General features: G+C 43.3%; 1 protein-coding gene across 1 annotated transcript in view; it reads left to right on the top strand.

The window, feature by feature from the left end:
• Nucleotides 1-16287, top strand: part of raver2 (ribonucleoprotein, PTB-binding 2) — a 134118-nt gene that overhangs the window by 94407 nt on the left and 23424 nt on the right. The window contains exons 5-8 of the mRNA XM_031785636.1: nt 6006-6126; nt 6879-6964; nt 12418-12516; nt 13319-13430. Of these exons, the coding sequence (XP_031641496.1) occupies nt 6006-6126; nt 6879-6964; nt 12418-12516; nt 13319-13430 (418 nt within the window). The remainder of the gene's footprint in view (nt 1-6005; nt 6127-6878; nt 6965-12417; nt 12517-13318; nt 13431-16287) is intronic.

The following is a 16287-nucleotide window of genomic DNA, read 5'->3' on the forward strand; positions in this document are numbered from 1 at the left end:
CAATTCACACTATCCTTCTGTTCAAGCTGGGGTCGATTTTCCTCTTGCGGCCGCGCCCAGGAAGGTTGGCTAGAGTTCGATGGACCTTAAACTTCTTAATAATATTTGCAACTGTTGTCACAGGAACATCAAGCTGCTTGGAGGTGGTCTTGTAGCCTTGACCATTACCATGCTTGTCTGTTATTTTCTTTTTCTTCCTCAGACAAATCTCTCCTTTGCTTTCTCTGGTCCATGTTCAGTGTGGTGACCACAATGATACCAAACAGCACAGAGACTACTTTACTCTGGTCCATGTTCAGTGTGGTGACCACAATGATACCAAACAGCACAGTGACTACTTTACTCTGGTCCATGTTCAGTGTGGTGACCACAATGATACCAAACAGCACAGTGACTACTTTACTCTGGTCCATGTTCAGTGTGGTGACCACAATGATACCAAACAGCACAGAGACTACTTTACTCTGGTCCATGTTCAGTGTGGTGCACACAATGATACCAAACAGCACAGTGACTACTTTACTCTGGTCCATGTTCAGTGTGATGACCACAATGATACCAAACAGCACAGTGACTACTTTACTCTGGTCCATGTTCAGTGTGGTGACCACAATGATACCAAACAGCACAGAGACTACTTTACTCTGGTCCATGTTCAGTGTGGTGCACACAATGATACCAAACAGCACAGTGACTACTTTACTCTGGTCCATGTTCAGTGTGGTGACCACAATGATACCAAACAGCACAGAGACTACTTTACTCTGGTCCATGTTCAGTGTGGTGACCACAATGATACCAAACAGCACAGTGACTACTTTACTCTGGTCCATGTTCAGTGTGATGCACACAATGATACCAAACAGCACAGTGACTACTTTACTCTGGTCCATGTTCAGTATGGTGACCACAATGATACCAAACAGCACAGTGACTACTTTACTCTGGTCCATGTTCAGTATGGTGACCACAATGATACCAAACAGCTCAGTGACTACTTTACTCTGGTCCATGTTCAGTGTGGTGACCACAATGATACCAAACAGCACAGTGACTACTTTACTCTGGTCCATGTTCAGTATGGTGACCACAATGATACCAAACAGCACAGTGACTACTTTACTCTGGTCCATGTTCAGTATGGTGACCACAATGATACCAAACAGCTCAGTGACTACTTTTCTCCATTTAAATAGGCGGAATGACTGATTACAAGATTGGAGACGTGATACTAATTAAAGAAACAAATTAGTTTGAAATATCACTATAATCCAATTATTTATTATATTTTCTAAGGGGTACCAACAAATATATCCAGGCCATTTTAGAATATCTTTGTAGAATAAGCGATAATTCCTCTCTTTTCACAGCTTCTTTGCTTTATTCTATGACATACCAAATGCATGCTGGTATACATGATAAAATAGCTTTTAATTTCATCACTTTTCAGGAGGAATGGAGCATTATTTCAATGAGCTGTAAGGATACCAACAAATTTGAGCACATCTGCATATAGAGAGGGAGAGAGAGAAATATAGAGGGGGAGAGAGGGAGACAGAGAGATAAATATAGAGAGGAGAATGAGACAGAGAGGGAGAGAGAGAAATATAAAGAGAGAGGGAGAAAGAGAGAGAAATATAGAGTGAGAATGAGAGAGAGAGAGAAATAGAGAGTGAGAATGAGACAGAGAGAGAAATAGAGAGGGAGAATGAGAGAGAGAGTGAGAATGAGACAGAGAGATAGAGAGGGAGAATGAGACAAAGAGAGAGTGAGAATGAGAAAGAGAGAGAAAGAGAGAGTGAGAATGAGACAGAGAGAGAAATAGAGGGAGAATGAGACAGAGAGAGTGAGAATGAGACCGAGAGAGAAAGAGAGAGTGAGAATGAGACCGAGAGAGAAAGAGAGAGTGAGAATGAGACCGAGAGAGAAAGAGAGAGTGAGAATGAGACAGAGAGAGAAATAGAGAGGGAGAATGAGACAGAGAGAGAAAGAGAGAGTGAGAATGAGACAGAGAGAGAGAGAGAGAATGAGACAGAGAGAGAAATAGAGAGGGAGAATGAGACAGAGAGAAATAGAGAGGGAGAATGAGACAGAGAGAGAAAGAGAGAATGAGACAGAGAGAGAAAGAGAGAGTGAGAATGAGACAGAGAGAGAAAGAGAGAGTGAGAATGAGACAGAGAGAGAAAGAGAGAATGAGACAGAGAGAAATAGAGAGGGAGAATGAGACAGAGAGAGAAATAGAGAGGGAGAATGAGAAATATAAAGAGAGAGGGAGAAAGAGAGAGTGAGAATGAGACAGAGGGAGAAAGAGAGAGTGAGAATGAGACAGAGAGAGAAAGAGAGATTGAGAAATATAAAGAGAGGGAGAGAGATATATATAATTTATATATAGAAAGAGAGAGAGAATTCCACTCCTCTCTATGAAAGATGCGATCAGTGACAGATCACACTGTACCTCGCTCAATACCCAACTAACAGACTCTATAATATACACTCTCACTGACAGGCTAAAACACACACACACTCTCAATCAGAGGCAGTAATACACACTACTCACTCAGCTGAACATGGCTCAAGGCTAGGGGAAATATAATCTGTTTATTGCTATGGTGAATGTCTACTCTGTGAGCCTGTGTATGTGGCTCTGGGATGAGAAGCTCAACCTTGCTGGTGATAGCACTTACACACTGAGCAAAAATAGAAATGAAACATGCAACAATTTCAAAGATTTACAGTTCATATAAGAAAATCAGTCAATTGAAATAATTTCATTAGTCCCTAATCTATGTATTTCACATGACTGGGAATACAGATCTGTTGGTCACAAATGCCTTTAAAAAAAAGTTGGGGTGTGGATCAGAAAACCAGTCAGTATCAGGTGTGACCACAATTTGCCTCATGCAGGGTGACACATCTCCTTCGCATAGAGTTGATCAGGCTGTTGATTGTGGCCTGTGGAATGTTGACCCACTCCTATTCAATTGCTATGCAAATTTTCTGGATATTGGAGGGAACTGGAACACGCTGTCATACACGTCGATCCAGAGCATCCCAAACATGCTCAATGGGTGATATGTCTGGTGAGTATGCAGGTGACAATTTGCCCACTGAAGTCGGTTTCGACACCAAACTACAATCAGGTCAAGACCTTTGTGAGGACGACGAGCATGCAGATGAGCTTACTGAGAAGCTTTCTGACAGTTTGTGCAGAAATTCTTTGGATGTGCAAGCCCACAGTTTCATCAGCTGTCCGGATGGCTGGTCTCAGACGATCGAGCAGGTGAAGAAGCCGGACGAGAAGGTCCTGGGCTTGCGTGGTTACACATGGTATACAGTTGTGAGGCTGGTTGGACGTACTGCCAAATTCTCTAAAATGATGTTGGAGGGGGCTTATGGTAGAGAAAGGCAACAGCTCTGTGGACATTCCTGCAGTCAGCATGCCAGTTGCACGCTCCCTCAAAACTTGAGACATCTGTGGCTTTGTTTATTGTGACAAAACTACACGTTTTAGATTGGCCATTTATGGTCCCCAGCACAAGGGACACCTGTGTAATGATTGTGCTGTTTAATCAGCTTCTATATGCCACACCTGTCAGGTGGATGGATTATCTCGGCAAAGGAGAAATGCTCACTAACAGGGATGTAAACAAATGTGTGCCCATCGAGGCATGGACTCCACAAGGTGTTGAAAGCGTTCCACTGGGATGCTGGGCCATGTTGACTCCAATGCTTCCCACAGTTGTGTCAAGTTCGCTGGATATCCTTTGGGTGGTGGACCATTAATGGTACACATGGGAAACTGTTGAGCATGACAATCCCAGCAACTTTACAGTTCTTGACACAAACCGGTGTGCCTGCCATCAACTACCATACCCCATTCAAAGGCACTTAAATCTTGTGTCTTTCCCATTCACCCTCTGAAAGGCACACGTACACAATCTCAATTGTCTCAGGGCTTAAAAATCCTTCTTTAACCTGTCTCCTCCCTTCATCTACACTGATTGAAGTGCATTTAACAAGTGACATCAATAAGGGATCATAGCTTTCACCTGGAATCATCTGGTCAGTCTATGTTATGGAAAGAGCAGGTGTTCTTAATGTTTTATACACTCAGTGTATATACACTACCGGTCAAAAGTTGTAGAACACCTACTCATTCAAGGTTTTTATTTTATTTTTTACATTGTAGAATAATAGTGACGACATCAAAACTATGAAATAACACACATGGAATCATGTAGTAACCAAAAAAGTGTTGAACAAATCAAAATATATTTTGTTTTTCAGATTCTTCAAAGTAGCCACTCTTTGCCTTCATGACAGCTTTGCACACTCTTGTCATTCTCTCAAACAGCTTCATGAGGAATCCTTTTCCAACAGTCTTGAAGGAGTTCCCACATATGCTGAGCACTTGTTGGCTGCTTTTCCTTCACTCTGCAGTCCAATTCATCCCAAACCATCTCAATTTTGTTGAGGTTTGGGGATTGTGGATGCCAGGTCATCTGATGCAGCACTCCATCACTCTCCTTCTTGGTCAAATAGCCCTTACACAGCCTGGAGGTTGCCGTGGTAGCCATGCTGGTTAAGTGTGCCTTGAATTCTAAATAAATCACAGACAGTGTAACCAGCAAAGCACCCCCACACCATAATTGTCATGGATCCCACTGGAGCTGTGCCATTACGCACACCTGGTCCCCATTTCAGTGATTGTAATTGTATAAATGTGCCCTTTGGTTTCCATTGGGCTGTCGATTATCGTGTGAGTTCCTGTACTGTGTAGTTTTGGCTTTCATGTCGCTTGTATTGCGCAGATGACTACGGTCTCGTCTCGTGTGGTATTATTGTGCGCTTGTATTTATTCGAGGTACTCCTCGCTCTTTTGTTTGGGTCTCAACCCTGTGTTTTGTGTACGTGTTTGTTTGGTCTTCGTCTCCATGCCTTTACACGGCACGCTGTAATTTGGGTAAATAAAAAATCCCTATTACGCATTCCTGCGCCTATCTCCCGATCCATTTATACCAACGTGACAATAATAGCTTCTCCTCCATGCTTTATGGTGGGAAATACACATGCGGAGATCATCTATTCACCCTCACCATGTCTCACAAAGACAAGGCTGTTGGAACCAAAAATAAAACATTTGGACGCCAGAGCAAAGGACAAATTTCCACCGGTCTAATGTCCATTGCTGGTGTTTCTTGACCCAAGCAAGTCTCTTATTCTGATTGGTGTACTTTAGTTGTGGTTTCTTTGCAGAAATTCGACCAAGAAGGACTGATTCACACAGTCTCCTCTGAACAGTTGATGTTGAGATGCGTCTGTTACTTGAACTCTGTGAAGCATTTATTTGGCTGAAATTTCTGAGTCTGGTAACTCTAATGAACTTATCCTCTGCGGCAGAGGTAACTCTGGGTCTTCCTTTCCTGTGGCGGTCCTCATGAGAGTCAGTTCCATCATAGCGCTTGATGGTTTTTGTGACTGCACTTGAAGAAAGTCATGACATTATCCGGATTGACTGACCTTCATGTCTTAAAGTAATGATGGATTGTCGTTTCTCTGCTTATTTGAGCTCTTTTTGCCATAAAATGGCCTTGGTCTTTTACCAAATAGGGCTGTATATCTTCTGTATACCCTCCCTTGTCACAACACAACTGATTGGCTCAGTAAACACATTATTAAAGAAATTCCACAAATGTACTTTTAACAAGGCACACCTGTTAATTGAAATGCATTCCAGGTGACCACCTCATGAAGCTTGTTGAGAGAATGCCAAGAGTGTGCAAAGCTGTCATTAAGGCAAATGGTGGCTACTTGAAGAATCTCAAATATAAAATAGGTGACCATAAATATTTCACTATAACGTCTACTACACCTGTTGTTTTCGGGGCATATGACTAATAAAATTGGATTTGATTTGTTCTAAAACTTTTGACTGGTAATGTATATACTGTATATAGCAAGCTATGCTAATCTTTCCCTTTTGTTTGTGTGTGTGTGTATTGCAGATGTTGAGTAATAAGAAGGGCTTACTGCCGGAGCCCAACTTGGCCCAGCTGCTGAACAGCATGACCAACCCAGCAGCCCTACAGGTCCTCATGAGGCCTTACCACACTGGCAAACGAGGAGGTCAGACACACACACACAGACTGGACTCCCTTATTTACAGGACTACTGTAAATTAAATAGAGAAACAACTTACTTTCTAACGTTTATTGGGTTGTACAGATTGTTTCATTTTTATCCGTCTCATCCTCTCTGTGCCCCTAGAATGATAGAAATGGCTTTCGATTAGCGTATCCTGTCTTATCAATTCTAAGCACGTTGCTTTTTGATGAATGCTTAATCATTTATTATAATGAACTTGTTCTCAGACTACATCAGAACAGAGGAGGGCAGGCAGGCAGGAAGGAGTGAAGGCTGAGGGCTGGCTCTTAAAAGAGGAGCATGCACAATTAGACTAAGTCTAAAATTAGCCCCTGATTAAATGTTAAACTTTCTACCTATTCTGGAGGAAGCTACCATTAGCTTTGACGCATACATTTATTATGAGTAGGTTGTGGATGTCTGGAGCTATTACTGAGATTATTATCTGGCTGCTGTGTGCTATGCTCTGTCGCATACAGCCTGGGGAAGTCTAAATGCCAACACATAGTAAAGAGGTATTTTCGATCTATCTAACTTACTTCCATTGTCTCCTAAGAGTGGCTGAATATTTTTCCCACATTCCATTTGTTCATTCATTCATGCACCTTGGTTGGTTGGTCTGTGAGGACACCACAGTATGCCTTTCCCTTGTCACTGTGTCTCAGTCAAGTTTGATACCCCTGTTATACAATACACTGACCATGCCTGCTTCCTCCCTCTCTCTCTGTCTCCAGGGAAGTTTGGGCGGCCTCCTAGCCTGTCTCCATTCCTCAGACCCCCCCTCACAGCAGCCCTGTTCCAACTGGGGAAGGTACAGCAGGTAAGAATACTGTGCAGTGTGTGAGAGTGTGTGTGTGGGAGTGTGTGTACAGGACTGGTTCACAGGGAATGGAGAGATGAGTGTGTGTGTATCTGTTTGATGACGTGTGTTGCAGGATGTTCTAAATATGTGTACTATTACAGTGTGTTCTAAATATGTGTACTATTACAGTGTGTTCTAAATATGTGTACTATTACAGTGTGTTCTAAATATGTGTACTATTACAGTGTGTTCTAAATATGTGTACTATTACAGTGTGTTCTAAATATGTGTACTATTACAGTGTGTTCTAAATATGTGTACTATTACAGTGTGTTCTAAATATGTGTACTATTACAGTGTGTTCTAAATATGTGTACTATTACAGTGTGTTCTAAATATGTGTACTATTACAGTGTGTTCTAAATATGTGTACTGCTACAGTGTGTTCTAAATATGTGTACTATTACAGTGTGTTCTAAATATGTGTACTATTACAGTGTGTTCTAAATATGTGTACTATTACAGTGTGTTCTAAATATGTGTACTATTACAGTGTGTTCTAAATATGTGTACTATTACAGTGTGTTCTAAATGTGTGTACTGCTACAGCGTGTTCTAAATATGTGTACTATTACAGTGTGTTCTAAATGTGTGTCCTGTTACAGCGTGTTCTAAATGTGTGTACTGTTACAGCATGTTCTAAATGTGTGTACTGCTACAGCGTGTTCTAAATGTGTGTACTGCTACAGCGTGTTCTAAATGTGTGTACTGCTACAGCGTGTTCTAAATGTGTGTACTGCTACAGCGTGTTCTAAATGTGTGTACTGCTACAGCGTGTTCTAAATGTGTGTACTGCTACAGCGTGTTCTAAATGTGTGTACTGCTACAGCGTGTTCTAAATGTGTGTACTGCTACAGCGTGTTCTAAATGTGTGTACTGCTACAGCGTGTTCTAAATGTGTGTACTGCTACAGCGTGTTCTAAATGTGTGTACTGCTACAGCGTGTTCTAAATGTCTGTGTCCTGTTACAGCGTGTTCTAAATGTGTGTACTGCTACAGCGTGTTCTAAATGTGTGTACTATTACAGCGTGTTCTAAATGTGTGTACTGCTACAGCGTGTTCTAAATGTGTGTACTGCTACAGCGTGTTCTAAATGTCTGTGTACTGCTACAGCGTGTTCTAAATGTGTGTACTGCTACAGCGTGTTCTAAATGTGTGTGTCCTGTTACAGCGTGTTCTAAATGTGTGTGTCCTGTTACAGCGTGTTCTAAATGTCTGTGTACTGTTACAGCGTGTTCTAAATGTCTGTGTACTGTCACAGCGTGTTCTAAATGTGTGTACTGCTACAGCGTGTTCTAAATGTCTGTGTCCTGTTGCAGCGTGTTCTAAATGTGTGTACTGCTACAGCGTGTTCTAAATGTGTGTACTGTTGCAGCGTGTTCTAAATGTCTGTACTGCTACAGCGTGTTCTAAATGTCTGTGTCCTGTTGCAGCGTGTTCTAAATGTGTGTACTGCTACAGCGTGTTCTAAATGTCTGTGTCCTGTTGCAGCGTGTTCTAAATGTCTGTGTACTGCTACAGCGTGTTCTAAATGTGTGTACTGCTACAGCGTGTTCTAAATGTGTGTACTGCTACAGCGTGTTCTAAATGTCTGTGTACTGCTACAGCGTGTTCTAAATGTCTGTGTACTGTTACAGCGTGTTCTAAATGTGTGTACTGCTACAGCGTGTTCTAAATGTGTGTACTGCTACAGCGTGTTCTAAATGTGTGTGTACTGCTACAGCGTGTTCTAAATGTCTGTGTCCTGTTGCAGCGTGTTTTAAATGTGTGTACTGCTACAGCGTGTTCTAAATGTCTGTGTACTGCTACAGCGTGTTCTAAATGTCTGTGTACTGCTACAGCGTGTTCTAAATGTCTGTGTACTGCTACAGCGTGTTCTAAATGTCTGTGTACTGCTACCGCGTGTTCTAAATGTGTGTACTGCTACAGCGTGTTCTAAATGTCTGTGTACTGCTACAGCGTGTTCTAAATGTCTGTGTCCTGTTACAGCGTGTTCTAAATGTCTGTGTACTGTTATAGCGTGTTCTAAATGTGTGTACTGCTACAGCGTGTTCTAAATGTGTGTACTGCTACAGCGTGTTCTAAATGTCTGTGTACTGCTACAGCGTGTTCTAAATGTGTGTACTGCTACAGCGTGTTCTAAATGTCTGTGTCCTGTTACAGCGTGTTCTAAATGTGTGTACTGCTACAGCGTGTTCTAAATATGTGTACTGCTACAGCGTGTTCTAAATGTCTGTGTACTGCTACAGCGTGTTCTAAATGTCTGTGTCCTGTTACAGCGTGTTCTAAATGTCTGTGTACTGCTACAGCGTGTTCTAAATGTGTGTACTGCTACAGCGTGTTCTAAATGTGTGTACTGCTACAGCGTGTTCTAAATGTGTGTACTGCTACAGCGTGTTCTAAATGTGTGTACTGCTACAGCGTGTTCTAAATGTCTGTGTACTGCTACAGCGTGTTCTAAATGTGTGTACTGCTACAGCGTGTTCTAAATGTGTGTACTGCTACAGCGTGTTCTAAATGTGTGTACTGCTACAGCGTGTTCTAAATGTGTGTACTGCTACAGCGTGTTCTAAATGTCTGTGTACTGCTACAGCGTGTTCTAAATGTGTACTGCTACAGCGTGTTCTAAATGTGTGTACTGCTACAGCGTGTTCTAAATGTGTGTACTGCTACAGCGTGTTCTAAATGTGTGTACTGCTACAGCGTGTTCTAAATGTGTGTACTGCTACAGCGTGTTCTAAATGTGTGTACTGCTACAGCGTGTTCTAAATGTGTGTACTGCTACAGCGTGTTCTAAATGTGTGTACTGCTACAGCGTGTTCTAAATGTGTGTACTGCTACAGCGTGTTCTAAATGTGTGTACTGCTACAGCGTGTTCTAAATGTGTGTACTGCTACAGCGTGTTCTAAATGTGTGTACTGCTACAGCGTGTTCTAATGTGTGTACTGCTACAGCGTGTTCTAAATGTGTGTACTGCTACAGCGTGTTACGTAAATGTGTGTACTGCTACAGTGTGTTTCTAAATGTGTGTACTGCTACAGCGTGTTCTAAATGTGTGTACTGTTGCAGCGTGTTCTAAATGTCTGTGTACTGCTACAGCGTGTTCTAAATGTCTGTGTACTGCTACAGCGTGTTCTAAATGTCTGTGTACTGCTACAGCGTGTTCTAAATGTGTGTACTGCTACAGCGTGTTCTAAATGTGTGTACTGCTACAGCGTGTTCTAAATGTCTGTGTCCTGTTACAGCGTGTTCTAAATGTCTGTGTACTGTTACAGCGTGTTCTAAATGTGTGTACTGCTACAGCGTGTTCTAAATGTGTGTACTGCTACAGCGTGTTCTAAATGTGTGTACTGCTACAGCGTGTTCTAAATGTGTGTACTGCTACAGCGTGTTCTAAATGTGTGTGTACTGCTACAGCGTGTTCTAAATGTGTGTACTGCTACAGCATGTTCTAAATGTGTGTACTGCTACAGCGTGTTCTAAATGTGTGTACTGCTACAGCATGTTCTAAATGTGTGTACTGCTACAGCGTGTTCTAAATGTGTGTGTACTGCTACAGCGTGTTCTAAATGTGTGTACTGCTACAGCGTGTTCTAAATGTCTGTGTACTGTTACAGCGTGTTCTAAATGTCTGTGTACTGTTACAGCGTGTTCTAAATGTCTGTGTACTGTTACAGCGTGTTCTAAATGTGTGTACTGCTACAGCGTGTTCTAAATGTCTGTGTACTGTTACAGCATGTTCTAAATGTCTGTGTACTGCTACAGCGTGTTCTAAATGTCTGTGTCCTGTTACAGCGTGTTCTAAATGTGTGTACTGCTACAGCGTGTTCTAAATGTGTGTACTGCTACAGCGTGTTCTAAATGTGTGTACTGCTACAGCGTGTTCTAAATGTGTGTGTACTGCTACAGCGTGTTCTAAATGTGTGTACTGTTACAGTGTGTTCTAAATGTGTCTGTACTGCTACAGCGTGTTCTAAATGTCTGTGTACTGCTACAGCGTGTTCTAAATGTGTGTGTACTGCTACAGCGTGTTCTAAATGTCTGTGTACTGCTACAGCGTGTTTTAAATGTCTGTGTACTGCTACAGCGTGTTCTAAATGTCTGTGTACTGCTACAGCGTGTTCTAAATGTCTGTGTACTGCTACAGTGTGTTCTAAATGTGTCTGTACTGCTACAGCGTGTTCTAAATGTGTGTACTGCTACAGCGTGTTCTAAATGTCTGTGTACTGCTACAGCGTGTTCTAAATGTGTGTACTGCTACAGCGTGTTCTAAATGTGTGTACTGCTACAGCGTGTTCTAAATGTGTGTACTGCTACAGCGTGTTCTAAATGTGTGTACTGCTACAGCGTGTTCTAAATGTGTGTACTGCTACAGCGTGTTCTAAATGTGTGTACTGCTACAGCGTGTTCTAAATGTCTGTGTACTGTTACAGCGTGTTCTAAATGTCTGTGTCCTGTTACAGCGTGTTCTAAATGTGTGTACTGCTACAGCGTGTTCTAAATGTGTGTACTGCTACAGCGTGTTCTAAATGTGTGTACTGCTACAGCATGTTCTAAATGTCTGTGTCCTGTTACAGCGTGTTCTAAATGTCTGTGTCCTGTTACAGCGTGTTCTAAATGTCTGTGTACTGTTACAGCGTGTTCTAAATGTGTGTACTGCTACAGCGTGTTCTAAATGTCTGTGTACTGTTACAGCGTGTTCTAAATGTCTGTGTCCTGTTACAGCGTGTTCTAAATGTGTGTACTGCTACAGCGTGTTCTAAATGTGTGTACTGCTACAGCGTGTTCTAAATGTGTGTACTGCTACAGCGTGTTCTAAATGTCTGTGTCCTGTTACAGCGTGTTCTAAATGTCTGTGTCCTGTTACAGCGTGTTCTAAATGTCTGTGTACTGCTACAGCGTGTTCTAAATGTCTGTGTCCTGTTATAGCGTGTTTTAAATATGTGTGTCCTGTTACAGCATGTTCTAAATGTCTGTGTCCTGTTATAGCGTGTTTTAAATATGTGTGTACTGTTACAGCGTGTTCTAAATGTCTGTGTCCTGTTATAGCGTCTTCTAAATCTGTGTGTACTGCTACAGCGTGTTCTAAATGTGTGTACTGCTACAGCATGTTCTAAATGTCTGTGTCCTGTTACAGCGTGTTCTAAATGTCTGTGTCCTGTTACAGCGTGTTCTAAATGTCTGTGTACTGCTACAGCGTGTTCTAAATGTCTGTGTCCTGTTATAGCGTGTTTTAAATGTGTGTCCTGTTACAGCATGTTCTAAATGTCTGTGTCCTGTTATAGCGTGTTTTAAATATGTGTGTACTGTTACAGCGTGTTCTAAATGTCTGTGTCCTGTTATAGCGTGTTCTAAATCTGTGTGTCCTGTTACAGCGTGTTCTAAATATGTGTGTACTGTGTCTTTCCCAGAGTTCCATGTTGGGGAACGGTCTGGTGCTTCAGAATCTATTGCACATGCAGCTGGCCCAGCAGCAGCTCCTGCACATCAAAGACAAGCACATGAGCAATGTGAGGCATGCCAACGTGTGTGTGTGTGTGCGTCCCACAAGGAAAGATGCTTTTTTAGGCTTAAGGGCTAGGTTTAGAGTTGGGGTTAGAATTTCAGTTAGGGTTAGGATTAATAAGAGTTAAGATTGGGGTTAGGGGTTCGGGAAAATAGGATTTTGAATGGGAGTCAATTGTTTGATCCCCACAAGGATAGTAATGTGTGTGTGCTTGAGCCTGTGTGTGTTGGGTTTTCGGTTGGCTGCTTCTGTCACTCATTCCTAATGAAATGTAAGAACATTAGGAAACCTCTACTCTGCACAGCTAATGGGTTCTGTGCAGAAATTATAGGAGTAAAAAATTATTCTCACAATATTGAAACTTCTGTTCTCTTTATTACCCGAATGGTCATGTGAGGTATAGCAATATAAAAATGTATTACATTACTCTGGGTGTCTGCGTATTTTATGTAATTTTAAAAGGGCAGACTTGAGAGAGAGAAGAGAGATAGTGTGTGTATGTGTGCGCTCTGTTAGCTCCATCTATCCTACTGTACATGTAGTACTGCTCTCAGTGTATGTGGAGTGGAGACACGCTAAGTTGAGTTGTGAGATCATTTTCCATTTCTGCATTAGTCTGACAACCCTTTTCTTAGCTTTTCCTCTACTTCTCTCCTCCCACAATCCCTTTCTCTCATGCTCTCTTCACTCTCAATTTATCACCTTTTGCCTCTCCTCTCACTATCATTCACCTATTTTTCTCCTCCCCTCTCCCTCTCTCTTTGTATTTCCTCTCCTCTTCCTCCTCTCTTTCTTCCCCCCCATAGGTATCTAGTCTGTTGGGTGACCCCTCTCGTCTACTTCTACAGAAAGTCCTTGGTCTCAGGCCTCCAGCCCCCATGGCCCTGGGAAAGGGTCTGCTGGGTGACTCCCCCACCGGTGAGTGCCCTGGGCTCGGTACGCATAGCCCTACAGCCCCCTTAGCACCACCTAGCCTGGACGTTCAGCCTCTCTCTGTAACTGAGTGCCCTGGGCTCGGTACGCATAGCCCTACAGCCCCCTTAGCACCACCTAGCCTGGACGTTCAGCCTCTCTCTGTAACTGAGTGCCCTGGGCTTGGTACGCATAGCCCTACAGCCCCCTTAGCACCACCTAGCCTGGACGTTCAGCCTCTCTCTGTAACTGAGTGCCCTGGGCTCGGTACGCATAGCCCTACAGCCCCTTTAGCACCACCTAGCCTAGACGTTCAGCCTCTCTCTGTAACTGAGTACCCTGGGCTCGGTACGCATAGCCCTACAGCCCCCTTAGCACCACCTAGCCTGGACGTTCAGCCTCTCTCTGTAACTGAGTGCCCTGGGCTCGGTACGCATAGCCCTACAGCCCCCTTAGCACCACCTAGCCTGGACGTTCAGCCTCTCTCTGTAACTGAGTGCCCTGGGCTCGGTACGCATAGCCCTACAGCCCCCTTAGCACCACCTAGCCTGGACGTTCAGCCTCTCTCTGTAACTGAGTGCCCTGGGCTCGGTACGCATAGCCCTACAGCCCCCTTAGCACCACCTAGCCTGGACGTTCAGCCTCTCTCTGTAACTGTTCTTCTCAGACAGACCAACCACATTTGCAATTCAAATCTTCCAAATGAGAATGTCACTATTTATGCAAATGTATTGAAATCTCTGTGGTTGTGAACCATTTATCTATGTTTGCTAGTGTTTGTTTGTTAGCATTGCTGCGGGCCCGTAAGGGCTGAGGCTGCTCTGGGCAATGCAGGTCATTCATCACAGGGATATTAACAGTTGGAATGAATGTAATCTGGGTATTCCTGGATGAAACAAAAAAAACAGTAGTGTTCTGTGCTGTGCTGCAGTGCTCCTGGTAAATAGATAATAACGTATGAGGTGTTCCGTTCAGAAATGTCATAACCTGAGTTAATGTAATCTTTTCTTTCTCCTGGGTAGATAATGGTATTTTAGTTTTGCATATATGGCGCTGTATACTGTATTATAAACCAGGTGGTTTGAGTCCTGAATGCTGATTGGCTGAAAGACATGTTATGAAAGACCACGGGTTTGACAAAAAATTACTTTTTACTCTTCTAATTACGTTGGTAGTAAAGAAAAAGGAGGCCGTCACACTGTTAAAACTCCCAATAGTTCTTTACTAGTAGTCTTTATTAGCCCAGCACCTATGTTTTAAAGGATGTGTGTATGACCGCAAACTTTTCTAATTACGTTGGTAACCAGTTTATAACAGCAGTAAGGCACCTCGGGAGTTTGTGGTATATGGTCAATATAGTGCTGTATCCAGAACAGCCCTTAGCCATGGTATATTGGCCATATACCACACGTTCTCGGGACTGCTTAATTAACCGTGCTTGATAGTATAGTTAGGATGCACCTAATCTCTTTAAAGCCTATAGCTTGAGAACAGCATGTATACTATACTGTGTGCACTGCTAGCAGTAAGTAGGGGACCAGTCTGTGACTGTAGTTTACTGTAGGCTAGCAGTAAGTGAGGGGTCCAGTCTGTGACTGTAGTTTACTGTGGGCTAACAGTAGTAGGGGACCAGTCTGTGACTGCAGTTTACTGTAGACTAGCAGTAAGTAGGGGACCAGTCTGACTGTAGTTTACTGTAGGCTAGCAGTAAGTGACGGGACCAGTCTGTGACTGTAGGCTAGCAGTAAGTGAGGGGGACCAGTCTGACTGTAGTTTACTGTAGGCTAGCAGTAAGTGAGGGGACCAGTCTGACTGTAGTTTACTGTAGGCTAACTGTAGTAGGGGACCAGTCTGTGACTGTAGTTTACTGTAGGCTAGCAGTAAGTGAGGGGACCCGTCTGACTGTAGGCTAGCAGTAAGTGACGGGACCAGTCTGTGACTGTAGTCTAGCAGTAAGTGAGGGGACCAGTCTGACTGTAGTTTACTGTAGGCTAGCAGTAAGTGAGGGGACCAGTCTGACTGTAGTTTACTGTAGGCTAGCAGTAAGTGAGGGGACCAGTCTGACTGTCGTTTACTGTAGGCTAGCAGTAAGTGAGGGGACCAGTCTATGACTGTAGTTCACTGTAGTCTAGCAGTAAGTGAGGGGACCAGTCTGTGACTGTAGTTTACTGTAGGCTAGCAGTAAGTGAGGGGACCAGTCTGACTGTAGTTTACTGTAGGCTAGCAGTAAGTGAGGGGACCAGTCTGACTGTAGTTTACTGTAGGCTAGCAGTAAGTGAGGGGACCAGTCTGTGACTGTAGTTTACTGTAGGCTAGCAGTAAGTGTGGGGACCAGTCTGACTGTAGTTTACTGTAGGCTAGCAGTAAGTGAGGGGACCAGTCTGACTGTAGTTTACTGTAGGCTAGCAGTAAGTTGGGGGACCAGTCTGTGACTGTAGTTCACTGTAGGCTAGCAGTAAGTGAGGGGAACCAGTCTGACTGTAGTTTACTGTAGGCTAACAGTAGTAGGGGACCAGTCTGTGACTGTAGTTTACTGTAGGCTAGCAGTAAGTAGGGGAGCAGTCTGTGACTGTAGTCTAGCAGTAAGTGAGGGGACCAGGCTGTGACTATAGTTCACTGTAGTCTAGCAGTAAGTGAGGGGACCAGTCTGACTGTAGTTTACTGTAGGCTAGCAGTAAGTAGGGGACCAGTCTGTGACTGTAGTTCACTGTAGGCTAGCAGTAAGTGAGGGGAACCAGTCTGACTGTAGTTTACTGTAGGCTAGCAGTAAGTAGGGGACCAGTCTGTGACTGTAGTTCACTGTAGGCTAGCAGTAAGTAGGGGACCAGTCTGTGACTGTAGTTTACTGTAGGCTAGCAGTAAG

The sequence above is a fragment of the Oncorhynchus kisutch genome, linkage group LG13 (genome assembly GCF_002021735.2).
Source record: "Oncorhynchus kisutch isolate 150728-3 linkage group LG13, Okis_V2, whole genome shotgun sequence".
NCBI lineage: Eukaryota > Metazoa > Chordata > Actinopteri > Salmoniformes > Salmonidae > Oncorhynchus > Oncorhynchus kisutch.